The sequence below is a fragment of the Scedosporium apiospermum genome (genome assembly GCF_000732125.1).
Source record: "Scedosporium apiospermum strain IHEM 14462 chromosome Unknown SEQ_SAPIO_0085, whole genome shotgun sequence".
Taxonomy (NCBI): Eukaryota; Fungi; Ascomycota; class Sordariomycetes; order Microascales; family Microascaceae; genus Scedosporium; species Scedosporium apiospermum.
Window position 1 is genome coordinate 439,240 of NW_015971786.1, and position 20,939 is coordinate 460,178.

At 52.1% G+C, this 20,939-nt stretch overlaps 3 protein-coding genes and 2 pseudogenes across 3 annotated transcripts; 1 reads left to right on the top strand and 4 right to left on the bottom strand.

The window, feature by feature from the left end:
- Positions 1-108: 108 nt before the first annotated feature.
- SAPIO_CDS2142 (Integral membrane protein) lies at positions 109-1,656 on the bottom strand (the record flags this gene model as incomplete). The annotated part of the gene is made up of 3 exons (XM_016785253.1): positions 109-470; positions 560-1,091; positions 1,261-1,656. 3 exons carry the CDS (start codon positions 1,654-1,656, stop codon positions 109-111), a joined length of 1,290 nt encoding a protein of 429 aa, XP_016645131.1.
- A 6,543-nt stretch (positions 1,657-8,199) lies between these two features.
- SAPIO_CDS2143 (uncharacterized protein) lies at positions 8,200-10,122 on the top strand (the record flags this gene model as incomplete). The annotated part of the gene is made up of 2 exons (XM_016785254.1): positions 8,200-8,944; positions 9,074-10,122. 2 exons carry the CDS (start codon positions 8,200-8,202, stop codon positions 10,120-10,122), a joined length of 1,794 nt encoding a protein of 597 aa, XP_016645132.1.
- A 1,466-nt stretch (positions 10,123-11,588) lies between these two features.
- SAPIO_CDS2144 lies at positions 11,589-12,260 on the bottom strand (annotated as a pseudogene; the record flags this gene model as incomplete).
- Positions 12,261-13,640: 1,380 nt separating this feature from the next.
- On the bottom strand, positions 13,641-16,798 carry SAPIO_CDS2145 (uncharacterized protein; the record flags this gene model as incomplete). The annotated part of the gene is made up of 3 exons (XM_016785255.1): positions 13,641-16,192; positions 16,282-16,609; positions 16,673-16,798. The coding sequence occupies 3 exons, from the start codon at positions 16,796-16,798 to the stop codon at positions 13,641-13,643; spliced, it is 3,006 nt and encodes a 1,001-aa protein (XP_016645133.1).
- A 2,377-nt stretch (positions 16,799-19,175) lies between these two features.
- On the bottom strand, positions 19,176-20,645 carry SAPIO_CDS2146 (annotated as a pseudogene; the record flags this gene model as incomplete).
- Between the last annotated feature and the right edge of the window lie 294 nt (positions 20,646-20,939).

Sequence of the window (20,939 nt, forward strand, 5' to 3'; positions counted from 1 at the left end):
TATGTGCAGACATTATTTCTTCTTACCCTCCTCCATCTCCAACGTTCGCCGTCTTCTCGAGGCTCGCATTACCCATTTCCCCTTTATCTTGGACCTCCTGGCACTCTTCTAGACGTCCTGGACCATGGTTCCCTGCCAGGTCCTCTCGACCGCCGTCTCGGGATCCGTCCAGTTGACTGGCTTGTGGATACGCACCGCCCACAGGAAGTAGTCCTCGAGGACGAGAAGGTTCAAGAGGACGCCGTTGGCATTCCACGCGATACCGCATACAATGGCGCCGGCGACGGCATCGAGGACGAAATGGTTCGCGGTTGCGACAATGGCGGCCAGGATGATCGCGGGGTAGGACATGCCCAAGCACACGATGGCGAGACGCTTCCACGAGGTCGATCGCAAGCCGGCGATGGGGAACGTCGCGATTGTCAATCCGATAAGAAGGGAGTATCCGAAATGGAGAGATGGCATGGCGGCTAATTGGGGGGGGGGGGGGTTGTTAGCATTGACGTTGCAGTTTCTAGGGAAAGATCGCGAGCCCCAATCCGATGCACAACCAACTTACCATACTGATTGCAGAACTTGTTGGTAGTCCAGACACTCTTCTCACCGTCGGCACTATGGACGGTATCGACGAATCCGAAACTCTTCGCCTCGACCGCGTCGGGGCCCTCATACTCGGGGTCGCTCAGCAGGCGGGGTGGCATGCAGGGCCACAGAGTGAAGACGATGAACGCGATCAGGTTGCACAAAGCCATGGTTCGTCGGCGAGCTTCGTAAAGCATCGGTCCCGAGCTTCCTCCAATCGAGTTATCGGATCCATTGGACTTGACGAGAGCGCGTCGCTTACGGGTGGTGGTGAAGTAATACAGGAGGACGAGGAAGAGAATCGTTCCGGGGATATGGATGAAGGAGTAAGTACGGTTGGTCCATCGCATCAGGTTGGGGTGGTGGAGGAACCAGTCCTGGATTGGTCGCTCAATGAAGATGCCCAGAGCTTGCTCAATGTGAACAAGCTGCAGAGCATGCTTTCGGGCAACATCAACAGTTCCCTCTACAAGGGTGAGGGCTGTGAAGGCTCGACCAAGTTGGTAGACCTACAGAAAGAGAAGAAAAAGAGTGAGACAAAGCCCTTGCAGAAGAGAGATGTTGGGATCGAGGGACAATGGAGAGTATGCATGGGCCCATTGGGGAGCAAGCACCACATCACCCAGATGGAGGGGGAGTGCGACTATCAACGAATGCCAGGGAGGAGAAGCCACTTACCCAGTAGATCAAAGCCCAATACCAGGCTTCAACGAGGAAAGGAAACTTTTGTAGCAGACGGCTAAGCAGCCTGTCCTTGAAAACTGTAGTATTCGGCGTCGAAACGGTGCGTTGATACCGGAAAAGGCGGATTTTCCGATTTCGCCATCTGGACTGCTCTAAGGGGGAGAGTGTGCCAGAATTGGACGCCCAATCTACAGAGGCATCCCTGTCCGAGAGTTCGGAGTCCGAATTTCGGCGTCCGTAGTCGTCGGATCGCTTTCGCGCGTGGCCAAGCGGCGAGTAGGAGACGAGGTTGGAGACGACGTTATCCCGGCCGAGGGTGCGATTGAACCACGCTCCTCCAAAGAGGAGCGTGATGACCACGAGGGGCTCGGCGAAGGCGCCGATGCCCATGATGGATGGCTTGCTGGGGTGATTGACGTCGGAAGGGTGGTGGTGATGGTGTTGATTACGGTTGTGTTGTCGTGGTCGTAGTTGGCTGGGGGGGCAGAGCGGGAAGGAGAGGAAGGGATGACAATCGTCTTTTTAAGGTTCGCCGAGAGATGGGAAAATCGCCGAGATGGAAGGATCGGAAAAACCGTGGGGGATGGCGATGGTTTTCAAGAACAGGAAAATGCGATGATGATCCACCCTTGAACAAACAGCAACGACGACGACCGCTGACAGTGTCGGCTAGATGTCAGGATTGGGTTAGTTGTAACTTGTGGGTTTTGGGTTGACGACGTGAAAATGGTTGAAACGAAGGGTTGGGAATATGTGGAGCTCGGTGCCGCGTACATCAATACAATTGAGGCGCAGGGAGAGAGTCAGTCTTGTTTGACTTTTTTCATGACCAAGGACCCGGGCCTAGCATCAAAAGGAGAGAAGAAGAAAAAAAGAAAATCAAAAAAAAGAGAGAGCCGGAGTCAAATATGGCACTGGAGCAAGACCAAGTGGAACAAAAACCCAAGAGAGATAAAACAGCGTGGGAAACGGACGGGAGAAGCAGGCAGTGCCCTTAATACTCTGCGATCTCTATCCAATCCCATTAATATCGGGGAGGAAGAAGGACCCGAAGTTTGGTCTACTCGTGGGGTACACAGCCTAGTTGCTGCGCTGTCTTGGTGTCTCGCCTTACCACGAGCTATTAGGGAACATTAGGGGAACATCCAAAAAGCCTTGGTGCGTATCATTTCCCAGTTTCCAATCCGCAGGTCCCCGTCGCCGAGTTTTGAGTTCTCCTCCACCCCTCCCCAGGCACAAAATCTGGTACAAATTACAATTGATTTGGTCGATGCTACTTGGGAATCTTCGGACGCGATACAAATTGTCCCCTTGGATTGCATTGACAATCAAACTGTTGAATGCAGTTCTCCACAGTGTACCCTGTGTACCTTGTTTTGTACTTGATACACCGCTCCCATACAATGCCAGCTCCCAAAGCTCTCGACTTCGAAGGGGTGTGTCCACCCTCTCGTCTGGTATGACTGTCGTGTGCTCCGTCGGTGCACGGTTCAATTAATGCAGCACTAGGTCGGGCAACGGAGCACAGGTCCATCCCAGAATCCCGTCGGATTTTGGGAAGTGGAGCGATCTTGATGCCATCACCTCTTGGGCTCATTATCGAGAGATACGATTCTGGGGGAAAGAAATTGGCATCAATCATGCTAGGGCTGGCTGGCAAAACTTTACGACGTGTTTCGAGGTACGAAGGATCGAGTTGGTGGAACGGACTCTCCTCGCATACGTATTCAGATTGCGAGTCCGCCAGACGTATCCGCGTATCTGATGCGGCTGTGCGCACATTTCAATGATTTGATGAATATTGGGTATTGGCAGTCTGCCCTTCCAGCCAAGACTGGCCGGTCCAGTGAGTACAGCCAACACAGCCCAACAAAGTACCTCGTACATCTGATTCTTCAAACTATTGTCACTGCTCACCCCCACAACGGCGATCAAAACAAAGTAGAAGTACACGAAAATGGTGTATTACGCGGTACTTGCGGAGCGATCCTACCATTTGATGCAGGTCAACACTCGACACCAAACATTCAATGCTACTTCTACATCAACCAATTGATCAATCTTTCCTTTTGTTTCAGGCTTTCTATCACATCTGTTGGTTATAGAGTTCGGACCATTACCAAAAGGATGAGTAGAAGGAAAGTCAATGTGCCCATTTTGGGTTATTATGAAGCGTTAAGGTGAGTCCAGAAGATTACATCGAGTCCAGATCAGGACTTGTTTACTTGGAGATACTTTTGTACTCCGTCATACTGGCTCGCACTCGCTCGACTTACCCTTGCTTCGTGTCTGTCTGTCCATTCGTCGTAATGTGCTGTATAGAGTATGATAGAAGTACGTATGCCCTTGTGGTGTGGGGCCCGTACCATCACTCAGTAAGTTTTAGCGCGTCTCCCCCTGCTAGACTTTTCGCTTTCCTCGCACTTGCCACGAAGGGGCCCCTGTTTGACGCTATCCTTGTGGTGGAGGTCCGCCCGTTTCTTCCACAAAGTCGGCTCGGGGTATTGATGACGTCCGTTGCTCCGCTCGAATGTGGACTCCAAAGCGGGCGACCGAGGCCGAGAAGAAAAAGGCTGTCAGGAGTTGAAAGTGCAGTCGGTGTCCGAACCCCGATCTTGACTGTTGTGTGAAGTGCGGAGCAAACTTGAGATGTTTTCTTGAGTTTAAAAGGGAAAAAGGAGGCATATTTGAGAGCCAAGACCCTGTGTTCCTGACGATATGCGGCCGAGAACGAAAAAAATTACCCTCAATTTTGTCACTCAGCATGCCAAGACCCAAGGAACCGGTCGGAAGGAATAAGCGGCATCTGTCAGCGATGCAAGCGTTCACTTTGGAAAAACCGCTATGGTAAACACTGACAGCAGTCGACATGATTTGCGATAGCCCAGTGCTACAACGGGACGTTACCCTTCCTATTCCAATACGCCCTATCCAGTAGCGCCGGGTTTGAAATGGGAAAAAAAGTTCGCCGAGCGGGGCGACTTGGGTAGACCCGGCACACAGAGCAAAGTCTCCGACTTAAAAAGGAGAGAAAAAAAAAAAAAAAAAAAAAAAAAAAAAGGAAAAAGCTTTTCGTCCGAAGGAAATCGGCGACTCGGCCAGCCCGAATCCGGCTCCGAACTCAAGCCCCACGTTTTATTTCCCCCTTCGCGGAGGATCTTCCCATTGTCTGAAGATCTCTATTTTTAGTAGGGTTCGACCGAGGCTCGGTGTGAATCCCGACTTGACTTCTGACTTCGAAGGCATTCAAAACGGGCTTTACGGCATGTGAGCCAAACGAGCCAAACGCCGACGCATGTCTTTGTCTCGGGACAAATAGGGCCCTAATGCGAGAGGTTTATCCCGATTTCTCCCAAGTGAAGCCCAATCGACCTCGATGCTGAGTCAGCGAGTATTCTTGAAATCGACTTGGAGAAATGTTGCAAATATCAGCCTTCCACCTCTCGAAGTCAGGCGCCAAGCATCTTACAAGTCAACAGACATCAAAGCAATGTCGTATCAACAGTCCGTGTGCCCTCATCCGACCTCCCTACATCGTACATGAAAACAATATAATACGACTTCATCAAAGCAGACAGGCTCTGAATGGACGGTTTTGAGCTTGGCATACCGCTTAAGACCTAACGCCTAATTGCTCACTTGAGATATTCACGTGATAGATATTACTCTTTCGACCATTCTGGCTTCTTGGGCAGGGCGAGATGAGCGGTCTAGACCTCGCCTAACACGCATCTGGACCTGTCTGAGCGTTTCTGCCCGCATCTGTTTGATGCTTGATGCTTGATGCTAAATGCGTGGTTTCGCACGCCTTACTCTCCTAGTCATAACCAACCACCCGAAATGAAAAGAAGGAGGGGAAGGATGAAGAAAATAAGAAACCACGAAGGTAAGAAAAAGGCACCGCAAGGGAGCTTATAAACTACCTAAATCTAAAATATCTTTACCAACACGTGCATCGCCACTCAAGATGGTCCCTTCAAAATTAAACGGAGATCTGATAGGTTAGCAATCGATAATAAAATTATCGCCTCACCTCTTCACTGACATCATCGATCCGAGATGATCGTGGGGGAAATGTCGAAATATCGCGATTGTGCGGTCCAATCCATCAACAATGATGTAGAGTCTGCCGACGGCGGTTGCCGCCCAGACTGGTCACTCCACGATTGTCAATCGTGGAATGATCCGAGGCGAACCCTTAATACCCGCATGGCTAAATGAAGAAAGAAAACAAGACGAGCCCAGCCTGCAAGCCTCCAACGTCCGACGCCGCTAATTTGGCTTACAGCTCACACTGCAACCCAATTGAGAGTGGCAGGCTCGAAGCATTGATATTAATATTTCAAGTTTCTCCTTGTACAAGTGAATGAGGGCAAAATAGTCGCTTCGCAAGAGGAGAGAAACTTAATGATGGGAAACGGATAAAAAAAGAATTAAAAAAATGCACAAAGTCATGAGATGCCCGAAACCATGCAAGTTCCTCGCCGTTTGTGGCATACCGCCGGCGAATAAGAGGGCAGGGACGAGACCCTTGAGGCCCGGCCGGAGGACGGCGCATCCCCCGCGAAACTGCGCTGCAGAGCAGGGAACGACAGAGCCTTAGCGAGAAGGTTAGTGCGATCGAATGGTTGCTCAGGAGGGGCCGAGGAGGGGCAACGATTGGTGGGGTCCAAGGTCATGAGGGGCTCCCGCTCTGTTGCGGTGCTGCTCAGGGCTCGGCGGGCCACTCCGATTCGAGATCAACACTCAAAGGACTGGTCCCCGTCGAGTGGCACTCGGACCACGGCTGGTTTTGTATCAATTTGGATTCAATTTCGATCTGGTCCGTCATATAGATCGTGAAAAGGACTATGATCTACAATCTTAGGCCAACTCAGCTTCTTGTCCCTTCATTTGCGAGAGTGACTCTAAAGGCCCCAAGGGAGAGAACAAGGACGTCATCGATGGAGCCAGGGAAGAAAACGAGGCGACATGGCCGCGGAGGAGTTCATGTCGGGATCTTGTGACGTCCCCCCTGTAAGTGTTTGGACTGGAATGGAACATGACAGCCCCCGCCAAATTCCCCAGTCCCTCAATGCGACAGATACTCGAATACTCACCCACATACGGAGTACTTCGTACAGACAGGCTACAGCAAAAGCACACGGGCAATGACAGGTAGGAACAGTTGGTTCGTTCGTATTGTATTGGCATCCCCATGTCCATCCATGTCGATGCAATATGCGATGTGCAAGTGTGCAGGTGCAGGGCGCACAGGGAGGAACCAGGCGATCCCATCCAACGAAATCAGGAGAGCTCGAGGTTCCGCACCTCAGACCAGGCCAGCCAGGCGAAACCGAGTCTAATATCAAATATACCTGGCCGCTCCCCGCAAAACGCTAGCTGTTGCTTGTACGCATACATGGGTTTTTGGCTAGCTTTGGTTTTTGATCTGACCCCGTGGCACGTCACCGACCACCGCTTACCACTGACCCTTCGACGCAAAAAGTTTAGATTGGTTCGTCTACCGGTGTAAGTCAAGCTATGTGCTACGTTCTGCGTGGGTTTCGCGTTGGATTCGAAGTGACAATGGATGAACCGCCGCTCAGATCAGATCCTTCATCCATCCCGGTCCATCTTGCTCCGTTGGTCGTAGCAAGCTAGAATAGCCAAGACCTAGATGCTTCCTTCGTATTGATGCAGTGCATCCAATATTGATCCCAGCCTCGATCTCTGTTTGAATGAGCATATAAGGGAGCTATGCCGTACTACTTTGTAGACAGACACCCTCACCCCATAAAGTCCCTGGCCATTCCATTCCATTCCTCCCTCGAGAGACTCCGCGATCAAATATTCGATATTTCCAAATGCGTAGAAAAGCTCAAGCTCAAGATCTAGCTCAAGCTGAAAACTGAAGCTGTCCGCATCGCTACAATCATTCAATTGATGGCAGATGGCGTTCTCCACATTACGGTCACAAACATCGAGATCGACATCATCACCTTTCGCCTGACGAAAAGCCATTGAAACTCAAAAATCGTACAATTACAAGATCGGCCCAGTACTCGCATTCCCCCTCCCAACATAGTACCAGCCTCCAGGTTAGAAAAAAATCGCCCCGGAGAACGACGAAAGTAGACTCGCCACAACACATCCCGAGAACCGCCCGTCTTTTTCTCACCTTTTTTTTTTCTTCTTTTTTTACCTTTTTTCGTCGTTGGCGCCATTGCTTTCCCCTTTCCCCACCTCCTTCTCCAAAAAGAACTTCAAGTTTTTTTTTTCTTGTTTAAGTGCCTTGGGGTCCCTTGTCCAAAGTTGCCTCGCGGTTACAACTCGCTTTCTTGGTCTCTCCTCTCCTCCATTGTCTCTTCTATTCCGATTTTACCGATTTTACCGCAATTCCAATCCTCGCGCGAGTAATGGATATTCCGCTTTCGGCCTTTGATCTCTTTGTTATAGCTCCGTCTACCAGTCCGCGTCGATTGCTATTCAAAGAGTTCCAAGAAATCACAAAGTTATAAACCATTGGGTCCCTGTCGTCATCGTACGAATCGAAACCACCTGACGATCTCGACAGTCATTGAAAAGGCGATAAGACACAAGGAACAAGTTCGCCAAGCCCTTTGAGCTGCCACTGTCCTTCGCCCCCCAAAGGAGTCTCCAATAATACCCCGCAGCAAACCCAGAATCATCCAGCCCGGGGCATCACACGCACTGAAAGCAACGCCCTGTTGCCCCCAGCCAGGCCATACAACCCACAAATAACCAACAGCAGTTGGAGTTAGAGTCACACACCCACTCACCACTCCCTGTGGCACCATCCAGGTCCCCCAAATTGTCCATTTATCGTCGCCCATTCCGCCCCTCCCCGCTCCAAAGTCCATAACAATTATATTGGGCTAAACTGGTCTATTATTGATCGAAAAAAAGTCTCTTCTTTTTCTTTATTCGACAATGCACCCCAACCTCTTAAGCGTCGCCAACATCTTCCGCTCAAGGACAGAAGGCAGCAACGTTCCGGCGAAGAATCAAACCGCCACCTTGCGCTCCTCGCGGTACTCCATCGACCGCGTAGATTCCCACGCCACGGGCTCGTCCGCAAATACTTCTTCTGCCAGCATTGATCACGAAAGTGATGAATCGGCCTATACCCACCGACCCCTGCCGCCCATGGACACACAACAACCAGTCGCCGACGACGACTCCACCTCTCAACAATCGCGACAGCAACAGCAGCAGCAGCAGCAAACACAACAACGACCACCCTCTCCACCCTCGCCCTCTCTATCCTCAATTCGGTCGAGTCTCCTCCATGGCCATTTCCCCAGATTAAGCGAAGACGGTTCGCGACCGCAAATTCCTCCCAAGAGGAAGCGCCGCTTCTCGTTTCCGCTTCCGCTGCCTTGGATATTCAAGGACAACGATACCCCGCCAGCCCCCGCATCGCTCGACTTCGTCATCGAGTCCCCTCCCGTCCTCTTCCACCTGGATCCTGAACGCAGCACCGGCGCATTGGTCTCGGGCCAGGTGCTCCTCGATGTAAAGGAGGACTCGATTGAAGTGAGCGAGGTCAAGGCTTCCCTCGTTTTGCGCATCGTGCAGAAGAAGCCGTTCCAGGGCCACTGCGACGACTGCACGACGCATGAGGAGGAGTTGCAACAGTGGAGCTTCTTGACACAACCCCTAACTCTATCTCGAGGTACGAAACTATGAACAACTTACACCACAATTTCTACCCCTCTCTCCCCAATGCCTTGATACATTCGCCAAAAAAAAAAAAAAAAGGAAAAGAAGAGAGAAAAAATTGCTAACACCACACCCACCTCAGGAACACACCAATTTCCCTTCACCGGCCTCCTCGATGGACACCTCCCCATAACAACCGACACCGCCCTCGTCACCATCTCCTACCACCTCATCGCCACCACCCTTGTCTCCCGGCCCCCTTCCACCACCCGCGCCCCCACCAGCGGCTCCAGCAGCCCCGGCGCCATCCCCATCACCAACTCGCGCCTCATCCCCGTGCGCCGCAGCCTACCCGAAACTGACAGCCCCCACAACTCCGTGCGCGTCTTCCCACCCACCAACATCCGCGCCAGCGCCCAGTACCAACAAGTACTGTACCCGAGCGGCCGCAATAACATCACCATGTCGCTGGATGGGCTCACCTCCAAGCTCCCGCAGGACGACTCCCTCGAGTGCTGGCGCCTCAAAAAGGCCTCGTGGCGCCTCGAAGAAAGCATCAAGACCGTCGCGGAGGCCTGCACGCGCCACGCTTCCGTCATCACGGATACGGCCGAACTCGCTGCCGAGACTAATAAGAACAAGATCCCTCGCACGGAGACACGCGTCCTCGGTGAGGAGGTCGTCTGTCGCGATTGGAAATCTGACTACCTCACCGCCGACGGCCACCTCGAGCTCTTCTTCGATTTCGGCATGCATCCTTCCATGCGGAAACCCCCGCCCGTTCACCACCACCATCATCATCACCACCAGCCGTCGTCCCGCTACGCCTGCGACACTACCACGCCCGAGGGCGTCCAAATTACTCATTCCCTCCTCGTCGAACTCATTGTGTCCCGCGCACGTGCTTTCGCCTCTCGGCCTGATGACCTCGTGGATACGGGGATGGGCCGTATTCTGCGCATGCGCTTCAAGGTCAATCTCACGGAGAAACCGGGCTCCAGCGTCGCGTGGGACGACGAGGCGCCGCCGATGTATGACGAGGTGCCACCTAGTCCGCCGAGGTATGAGGATGACGAGAGTGACGCCGGCGGCGCTGATGACGAAGACCCCGAACCGATTTACGCTGCTAGGGACAGTGTGGATTGGAGAGAGGCTGATCGCTCATTTTCTTCCTCTGCTTCTTCTACATGATGGCGGTTTATTTTATTTTGTCTCTCCCTCTCTTTCTTTCATTATTATTTCTTAATTTTTGTTCATAAAACGATGCATCAATCGCGTCAAAACGAATTTTCCTTTTTTGGGTAAAGATTTTCACTCGTTGCCGGAGTTGGACAGTCCGCACGGGTTTGTGGAACAGGGCACAGGTGAAGAGATGGTGTTACAATAGGGATGCCCAGTTATGATAGCTTGAAAAGTCTCATAGACCAAATGATACCCTCACGTATATTATCATGATTGCATTCATTCTGGTAATCTCTCGACATGCGTAAGCGGTTAGTGTCTAAATTACCGCCCTTTTATTGTGTGACTGACGTCTTCTAAGTACTTAAGTAGTTCTGACGAGGATTCGGGATTGGCACAACATGAGCTTCCATTTGAAAAATCGAACACAGAGGGCTTCACCGAAACACCCCTCCTGTCGAAACACAAAAATAACGCTGCGTACCTGATCAAGGATTGAAATATCGTCCGGTAACACCAACAAACTAGAGGGAATCCGAAATTTAAGGCGGCGATCTTCACGATGACTGCAGAGGTTGCCCCATTTGACATGTTCGACTCAAGTGGCGACAAAAAGAGGTCTGGGGGCCGCGAGTCTCGATGCTTGAGCCTAAGAGTCGTTGATAGGAACTCCGATGCCGATATCCTACCATGTTGTGGACTTATCTTTGCTATATCGCTCTCCAGAGAGTACCGTGACTGGGCGAAGAGCACCACGCAAGGCTCTTGCTATATCTTGGGGAAGCTGCGTGCGAAGATGCAGGGCGGAAGGGCCCTTGTATAGACGAAATTACTATCGCTATTGAAGTAGTTGAATAGGCCATGGGGTTCAGAGAACAAGAGGCTGTTGCAGGCACCAGATACGGAATGCTACCGAGAGACCATTAATGACGCTAACGACTATCTCTCTTTTCTATACGAAACCTCATCCCGCTAGCAACGTCGCCTCTATAGTCTCTCCCGTGGAGTTTATAGATCCTTATAATCTTCCCGAGTGGAGAGAGGAATGTTGCTGAAGAAGAAGATTTCCAGTCTTCGTGCTGCCTACTTGACAGCTATAGCCATGAGACACGATGAGGAGATCAAAGAGTGTGAGAGTACGAGAGCAAGTAATATTCAGAACGCCGCCCGAGGCTGTCAGGTTGTACAACAGATAGAGAGAGAGGCATCTGCCCAAGGCCTATTTATAACGGGGCCCAACCCTAACCGTAAGGACCTCAGCGCTAGCTTCAAGCATGGGTTGATCGTGTAACCGCAAATTTATACGTACTGCAATTAGCATCTCAGTCCCGGTCAACTCCTGGAAAGCGTTGATGCAGAAACAACACGGATGAAGCCAAATCATGCAACTATATATTATATTATATATTATACATTTTGTATGTCAAAGCCTTGTGTATAGCCAAATATTTTGTTCGCCAGCCTTCTATCTTTCTTTACCAAGTGGTCATAGACACAGCAGCCAGCCCAATGGTCGCCACCATCCAAACATCAAAGGCGCGGCCAGCAACACCATTCGGCTTATCCGTCTCCGCTGGGCCTCCCTTCACCCCAGAGCCACTCGTCGCAGTCGGGCTCGCCGCCGTCGAATCGCCCGTAATCTGCGCCGCGGCCTTAGCAATACACTGCGCATGCGCAAGCGTAGTATTCAACCAAGGCCCAGCAAGGAACTTGTCAGTCATAGCCTTGTACCAGTAGTGCGGGCACTCCGAGGCTATCTCGTGGGCGGTGGAGCTTCGCCCCGTCCACCACGACAAGGCCGCGCTGGCCCAGGAGGAGTATTCTGGGAGGAGGCTAGGCGGCGCGGCGGTGGAGATGCCGCACTGGCGATCGTACTCGGTGGCAGGGAGACAATCTAGGGCCGCTTCTCCGGTGACTGTGCATGACTCCTCGTAGAGCTGCCCGCCGTAGCGGAGGATCTCATCTTCTAGAGCGCCGGTTGGCATGGGGAAGTCGAAGTACTGATAGACATTCTTTGTGGCGCATTGCCAAGAATCTGACGTGCCGGTTGGTGTCTCGGAAGGGAGGATGACGCTGAAGTCGATTGAGAAATCTTGTGCAAACACTGTGGCTGCGCTCTGAACGAATAGAAGGTGTGTGGACTTCATGTTGGGATGTCGGTCTTGGAGAGAGAAGTGAGAAGTTACGCAGGTCTCCGGAAAGAAGAAGAAAAGAAAAACGAAAAGAGAAAGACCTAATGGAAATGAAGGTGTTGGTTGAGATGGGGGGTGGTGGAAAGGAGAGGAGGCTCTTTGGTATCGTGAGGTGGTGATGGGTGGTGTTTGGAAGAGGCTTCAAACTTGGGTCGCGAAGCACAAGAGTGACCAGACCCTCTCCCGCCCCTTGTAGGGTCGTTTCGATCACTGCTTCTTTCTAGCGTGTTTCTGAGTGGGACTGGATGGTGGAGAAAGTAATTTCAATCTACCCTGCTTGCCAAGCAAGACGGCATCTACCCAACTTCTAGTTCAAACTTTTGTCGTTCGTCACACCACGGAGCTTGGTGTCTAGGAAGTCGTGGGTAACGGGAACCTTCGTCTCCTAGATAGGGCTCCCTTCAACACATTGCGTGCAACCTCTAGCACTCGCTCTTCTCATAACATGCCATGTCGCGCCATGTCGCGCCAGTCATGATCGCAAAAGATGCCCTCCGTATCTCAGATGGGTCATCTAATCTCGGGATGCACGAGAGTGGATTGTACGAGGTGGGAATCTCGAGAGATGTAACCCTGTGTTGGTTGAATCTAGTTCGTTCATTGGTCTAAGCTTCCTGCCCATGCGTCGCAATGCCCGAAGCATTAAATCGGACTCCTGTGCAACTTCAGTCCCTGTGTCACATAAAACTGTTCGACTCTGGAGCTCATGCGTGACTTTACCGGAACCGGGACCGAGTGGGACGCGACCTCGGGCTAATGCACAGGAATATCTTGTGTATGCCTAGATCATGGGGATTATCGAGAGCCGCAGCGATATCCAAGCATTCCACGACGGGGCTTCGAACCTGGATATCTCGCTCTATCGCGAGCTACTGACGACGTTGAACCTCGAAGTCTTATATCTGAGAACCGTCCTACTCAGTATGCGCCCTTCGAAATCAAATTGATTTCCGAGGACAATTACGGAAGTACGACTAGAGAACATGGCCTTGCGAAAGGCTGATGAAGACAGCTGGACTCTTAAGTAGGGGTTTCTGAAAAGGGAGACTTAATGGAACATCTCGAAGTAAGAAGGGAACATTTAAATGGTATAACTCAGGTATCCTGCATTCAAAGTACGTCTAAAAGCATTAACATACTGAAAGGACTATTAAGTACTTCCCTCCCTTATATCTTGAGGTTCTCTTTTCATATTATTTTCTCCTTCGTTGCCCCCATTTTTCATGTTCCTTTTCCTCGAATCAAATTTGATACTTTTTTTTCCCCTTCTTATTCTGGACCTCCATGAATAGACATTAGACTATGTTAATACCATCAATTAAAGTTTTTTCTTTTTTAGGAAATGCGGCTAGTCTCGGGATTGACAAGGGGAGCGGTAGTCCCGCCCGTGCCGGGGAACTCGGCCGTTTGGCGGACAGCCGCGGGGTTTCCGTTCTCAAACTGGCTGGCTCCGAGGCTTCCCTGCTGCCCCTGCTTGCCGGTGGGGTCGGGTTCGGTCTTTAGACCAGTTGTGGTGGCAAACTCACCGCCCTGCTTCTGCTGCACGTATCCAATGCCGCCAGTAACACCGCCACCATTGCCGGTGTGACCCGTGCCTGCGCCTGTGCCTGCGCCTGCAACGCCGCCGCCGCCGCCGCCGCTTCCGACCGTGGGTCCGGAGTAGGTGCTGCTGCTGCCGATGGGAGCAGTGCCCACCGGTTTCTGGTAGCCGCCGCCGTCGATGCCAGTTTCGTTGGTGTACGTGGTGGATGTGGTTCCGGTGCCCTGCTGTTGGCCGATGTTACCCTGACCTTGCTGGACGTAGGTGTCGCCGGCGCCGGTACCCTGCTGCTGGCTGTAGACGACGTTTCCAGTCTTCTGGGCTTGGGCCTGCTGCTGAGCCTCCATCTTGGCCTGGCTCGCCCTCTGCCTCTCCTTCCTCCTAGACTCTTCAAATGTCTTCCTCTGTCCCAGCTTCTTGTCGATCTTCGGAGCGCGGGGAATGTCCCTGCTGTGGCTGGCATGGCCAATCGAGAAGACAGGACTCTCCCAGGCTTCGCCCTCCATAGACATGTCCTTGTACTTGGTGGCTCGCTCGCTAGTAGCGCCCGGGAGTTTGACGTCGGGGAAGATGCTGTCGTGCATCGTATAGGCAATGTTAACCTTCCTGGGGATAGGCTCGCGCTCCCTCGCCCTCAGACGAGCCTCCTCCTTCCGGTGCTCCCTGTATTTTTTAGCAGAGCTGTAGTAGCGGTTGTATATGGTAGACCTCTTAAAGCCTGCCTCGGTCGCGGCGCGGGCGCGCTCATCTTCGAGAGTGTGCCTAGCGTCCTGCTGGATGTCGTACAGGATAGCGTCCCACTTGTTGAATTGCTCCTTGATATGCTTTTCGACAATCTTCTGGATGACGGGTCGCATGACCCTGACGAGGATAGGTTGGAGAAGTGCAAAGACCACCTTGAACTTGGACTTGACAAGCTTAATCTTCAGATTTCTGATGTCGACGTCAACTTTTTCGACCTTGAAGAACCTCTGCATGTCATGCCTTTCGGCAGTGGAAACCCGGATCTCCGAAGTAAGACCACTGCCGCCGAGGAACACATTGACGATGCCGGTATCCTGGATCGCGGGGAATCCCTGCTTCTTGTGGATGTAATAGTTGACGTCACGGAGATCCATCTGGATACCGCCGACGCGGACGTCAAATACCTGGTGCTGGTCGTTGGGAATCTTCTTTCGGCCCATCTTGAAGTAGTGACTGCTCTTGACTTCGACGAGGTTGGGGAAGATGTTGTCCGCCTCGACGATGAGGTTTTCGACGACGGCGTCAATCATGGGATCCGAGTACTCGATTCGGGGGATGGGGACGTATTCGATAGACTCGATGGCGGCAGGGATGATGACGCCGGTTAGGTCCTTGACGAGATGGGGCTTGAACACCAGTTTTCCGGTCTCATCGTTGCCGAGATGCTGGAAAAGACGCTGAACGGCGAGGCCAAATTCTTTGTTCTGAGGGTCCTTGTCAAACTGCTCCGAGACGAACCGGGTCTCGTCGATGATGCGATCGGTGTTGGTGCGGTACTTGTCACGGAAGAGATAGCGACCCCGTTCATAGAGCTCGTCCCAGTCGCGATTGGAAGCGTCCTCGACAATATAGCCCTCCTCCAAGAGGCAGCGTCGGATGTAGCTGTCCATGTTCTTGAACCAGCCTCGAAGCTCCTCGTCATGGCGAGAGGCCTCGAAGAGACTATCAACAGAATCCCACAGAGGATCGGTGGAGGTGCCGTTGGCAAATCGCTCAATGATGGTCTTGAGGTCGTCCTGTGCCTTCTGGAGTCGCGACCGGGTCTGCTGAAGTGTACCGGTTCCGCCCTCCGACATGGAGCGGCCGTAACGGCCGTATTCCTCGGCGAGATCCAGGAGAGTCTCGACAGAACGAGAGTAGTCGGGATGATGCTGGCACTCTAGGATCATCTTCTTAAGTCGCCAAATAGTCTGCTTCTTGCGCTCCTCGGGCATCTTCTCGTGGTAGTACGCCCGGAGGCGACGGCGGTAGTCCTCATTGCGCTGCCTGAACTTCTCGCGATCCTTCTCGCTGACCCTCTCCTCGTACTTCTGCTTCAACTTATCTCGGGTAGAAAGGCGGGGCCCACCCTTGGTTTTGTCGGAGGGTTTGGCGGCTCCTTGAACGTCTTCCTTAGGCTTTCCACGGTAGACACCTTTGAGTCTCTCCCTCATACTCTCCCTGGAGAATTTCCCCTTGGAGAATTCGGGCTTCTCATACCAGGTGTTGTCTTCAGCAGGTTTATCAATCTGGCTGAGCTCTTCCTCAGTTGGTCGGACAAGGCCGGCAACGTTGGTGGCCGCATCGCCAGCCATGTCTCGGAAGAGGACGGTGAAGTCCTTGACTATATTATACCGTTAGCCTGCCTTACCTCAGAAGCTCGGTTGATGACCCGCAAATGCGGAGAGGGGAAAAGGAAATGAAATTACGTACGCAGCTTGCGGAACTGGCCATTAGTGATGATGAGGGTGCCGAGATTTCGCAAGCCCTGAACGGCCTGATCCCCGTGTTTCTTGGCGGTTGCTTTATCGACTGGGGCGTGCGGGCCCTCTATGCCCGTGGGCCTGAACTGCTCGGACTCCCAGATGAAGTCCTGGAGAATATTGCCCTCATTCTTGGAAAGGAAGAGATACTTGGCGAGTCTGACGACCTCGCGAGTATCAGCAACCAGAGACTGTCCTTCTGCGGAAAGCCTGCCAGAAGGAGACTTGAGAGCCTTGGACTCGAGGAAGCTGTTCAAGGCAACATCGACTTGTTCGTTCTTGATTATATAGGTGTTAGTTTCATAGGAGCTGTCCTCGAGGCGCATTACTTGCCAACTTACCGAAGGAACCTTTCCGGCCTTGAAGGCGCTGTAGATGCCGTAGAGCTGGAGCTTGGACTCGATGTTGTCATCCCGGCGCTTGATGTTCGTCGGTCTATTCACTGACGTTCCCACTAGTGCAGCCATTGTTTCTAGTATCTGTAGCGGGTATTACAACAACTTGAAAAAGATTTGCTAGCAAGATGACACTAAAGTGAAAGAAAAAGAAGGAAATATGTTGAAGGTATCGTTGACGGAGGTGGTTTGATATTAGGTGGAGTCTCCTGGGTATCAAGTAGAGGTAGGAGATAGTTTCACCAAACTACGTAACCAGATAGTCGTTAAATGTCAGATTATAACCTTGTGAAAAGAAAGGGGAGAAGAAGATAAACTCGGATCACGAAGGGATGGAAGAGGGCGCCTGGTTTATACTCATGAGCTGGGTTCGCGGGGAGGACATGATTAAGACGTCACACACTTGACATCCAGAATTCGATTGGACAATCAGACAAGCTGTAGTTGGGAGGATGTAGTAATGACACCATCGCACCGTCTCCTCGATCGAAGAGGGAAGAAGAGAGCTGAAGAAAGCTCAATAGCTCAGGTCACGACCCGAGATGGCTTCGGAAATTGTTGCGTCGAGTTGTTGCGTCGAGTTGTTACGTCATGGAGATGTAGCTCCATGGCGACATGTTTGTACCTTTGACTAATCGAGCAGTCTTTGCTTCCGCCACTTCGCTTAGCAGTGAAAGATCACCGTGGCGGTCTCCGTTACTGCTCGAGGCACCGAAGCAAACCGGGAATACAGTTCATTAGCGGCGCCATAACCTGGTTGCGACTCTGCGTAAGACCATCGATACACTGGGTGACCAGGGTGTACCCGCTACATGTGCCCGGACAATGATCGATTGACCGCTGATTGCACCGAGTGTCAAGTAGAGGCGACGTTCACGACGATATGGATCTGGTTTCCTGATGTGGTCAAGCAGCAGGGGAGTTACGCAATGTTGACATCTCCATAGGATGGAGAATCGGCCTCGCGAGCGGTTAAATGGTGTCCTTCGTGAAGGCGTGTGCGGGTCTGGCGATGCCCTAACGCCACAAGGGCCCCAGCATGGGAAATACGGCAAAGGCATTGAAGCCTGTCCCATCACCAAAATGCTTGGAACTATGGCCTAGAGACAACAGAATGGCTGTAAGTATTGAAGCATCTGACCCTCCCTCCACCGGAAAGTTACTTGAGAGATTGATAGTTGAGAGCTATCCGATGGGAACATTGGGGCAGGAACATCGGTCCCGTTCCTTCTCGGAGTGTACGCGCCACCTAAAAGATGGAAAGCGTATGTAGGAAAGGAGGATGGGGGGCATCCATGGCATAGAAGCGCGCCGAACATCAATATCAATTGAACTTGAGAAGTGGGCTTCCCTTGAGATACCCAGTGTGACTAAGCTTGGACACTTTACGTTGAACTTCCAAGCTGAGAAAGACCATAATTACACAGTAATTATAAGCCAAGGGTTTTGAGAGGTTTGGTAGGGAGGAGCAAATAGGGGAAAGTTGCGGGCTCGAAAATGACGATATTGGATGAAGTCGAGACGTTAATCTATGTGGATCAAGCACAATTGCGCTGCAATTTGACTACCGGAGCCCGTTTTGACAGCTCGATGTCTAGCAATCGCTGGTAGCTCTAGTGTCTCGCTATATCCCTATCCCCTCACTTTCATTAAACACCAACCGGTCCAGAAATCCAGCAATCCACCGATGGTTTGATCTTGATGAGCCTCTCTTTACATAGGTCAGATAGCTTCTTCTAGTCAAGAGAAATCCGGCTTTCGTGCCTAGAACCTGCCATTTTACTCTCCTGTATCTCGGCGGGAAACTCGTTCGAGCTTTGGAGATGCAATAATGGAGAGATGCGAATGAACTCTACGTCGCCCAGGGCCGATTGTTCGAATTCTGAAGATTGACTTCACGTCGGGAGCAGCGTCTCGGGCACCTGTCAATCACACCACCACTCCCAGAGCCTAGACAATGGACAGGACCAACTGAGTTCATCGGAACCCCACAAGATAGAGCGCTGGATAAGGACTTTCCGGGGGATTGACTTGAAAATAACTTCAGACCGGTGCTCTTTAAACTCCTTGAGATGATGACGTAAATTCGAGGATAATCTTTTTCTTCTTGTGTGCGATTGCCTCTGGAGAGGGTAATGCCCATGTAAATCGATGGCGTCACTGTGGCTGTCGCTGTTCATGACTTTGCGAGTCTCCTCGATCGAGAGTCCCGTGGAGGTAATTATCGCAAGAGTTGTCCTTGTGTATGCGACTCCACTCGGCGGTGGCTCAGAGCCGGCAAGCAGCACGGCAAACAGATTGATGGAACTCTAAAGCCTCAAAGAAACAGGGTACGGCCAATGAAGATGCGAAAATTAGACATGCAAAATTTTAAGAATCGAACCGCCTGAACTCCTGCCAAGAGCAGATAAGCCGCCTCTATAGTTACAGCAAAATATCAAGTGCCCCTCTAGCAAACAGTAGGGGCGAACCCCTCCGACCATCGCAGGCCTCCCATGATAGCAATCATGATGAGAACAGACACCGAAACACTCACGGCACAATACTTGTACGCATGTGCCCGTCTAAGTGTAGCAAGCTCCAACACCCACGTAGACACGGTCGTCAGACAGCCGCAGAAGCCATCCTCTATGCCCTGTAGGACCTGGCATCCCACAACGCCTGCAATGGAGCTGTGGGACAAGTCCCAAGTCATCCCGAGGATGACCGCACCCAAAACATTAGCCAAGAAGGTCCCTAGCGGGAAGGATTTGATTTTCGTGTTGAAAAATATGGATAGGTAGAATCGTGCCAGGCACCCCGGCGGAGAAAACACCAGGGAAAATAACGCCTGACCTCTCCAGCGATCATTAGGCGGGAAAATCGCGAGGAAAATGGCTGCCAGCCACATCACCACAGCCAGAGGGACGGATATCCTGTCCAAAAAGTGGCGGATAAATCGGTAGGGCAACGAGGGCGTGAACGAGTCAAGTGCTGCGGCGAGATGCACGCCGAGGAAAAGACCGGCGAGCGACAGTGAAATGCTCGTGATGATGACCGAAACGAACGCCATGAATGAATAGCCACCGTTCCTTGACATCGGGGTCGCGATATCCGTAGGTTTCAAGTCGTTTGACAGGGCTAGAAAAGCATCACGTATAAAGGACGAGAAAGATGTGAATGAGCCGCAAAACCCCGTTGCGAGACCAATGTAGAGCGGTATCGTCTTCTTGATCTCCAGGTTCCTTCCTTTCACAGGCGGTGCGCGGGATGACGACGTCCGGTTCGTGGCCACCCTTGATACAACCGAACCAGAACGGCTCCGAGTACCTTTCTTTCCGTGTCGGAAAAGCATCCGGTCCTCCGTCAAGAACCCAATAACAAGGCTTCCTGCAAAGTTGGCCCATACAACGCTAAACGTAACCGGTGCTCCTGGATAGTGCGTGAGAGCCTGGAGCCCCAGTCTCGCCAGCGTACCAAGAAGGGAAAATATGACGAGGTAGCTATGCGTGTAAAGCTCCGTAGCGACGCGCGCCACTCTCTCTCGCCTTTGCCTCCTCAACTCCTCCTCAGGATGGCTTGGGAGTCGGGCAATTTCCTTTGGTTGAAGCGGTACGGGCTCGGCTCCGCGAGCGCCCTCGAGATCTGCAATATGATAGAGGTCGTGAAATGCCTCCTCGTGCACGGGCGACGGAGCCGCCAGCTCGTTGAGGTTGACATACTCCTCCGGCAGGTCATAATCGCTCTGTTCCGCGACGTCGGCGGTGTCTGTGGTGTCCGTGGCGTCCGAGCCCTGTTGCGGCTCGGGCCCCATCAGATAAGCCCGGTTCGGCATCTCGAGAGTAAGTGGCCGGTCTATGCCAGTTGATGATGATGATGATTCATCTTGTCCTTGTGATGGTGGCGGCCGCGTCCCTGAGGGTACAGCAGCCGGATCCATTCTGCAGCTGGTCTGGTATCTGTTCGCAAGATTCCACGGCGTGCATAGGCTGAGAGCGATTAAGCTGGAAGCTTTCCATCAATCACCTCATCGTTTCTTCATAACAGCGTTACGCGCAATCAATCGTCGTCGTGAACTAGAATGGAGTTGTGCTGTAAGACAGGGATGATCCGTCGTTAAAGCCGACCGGCCCGGTTTTGCCAAGAAGTCTCTTTCACTCTAAGCTCCTTCCCCTTTTGCTGAGCTTCGCTTATCTTATCGCTCGGACCCGCCCGCAGCAGCTCTAAAGCCCCG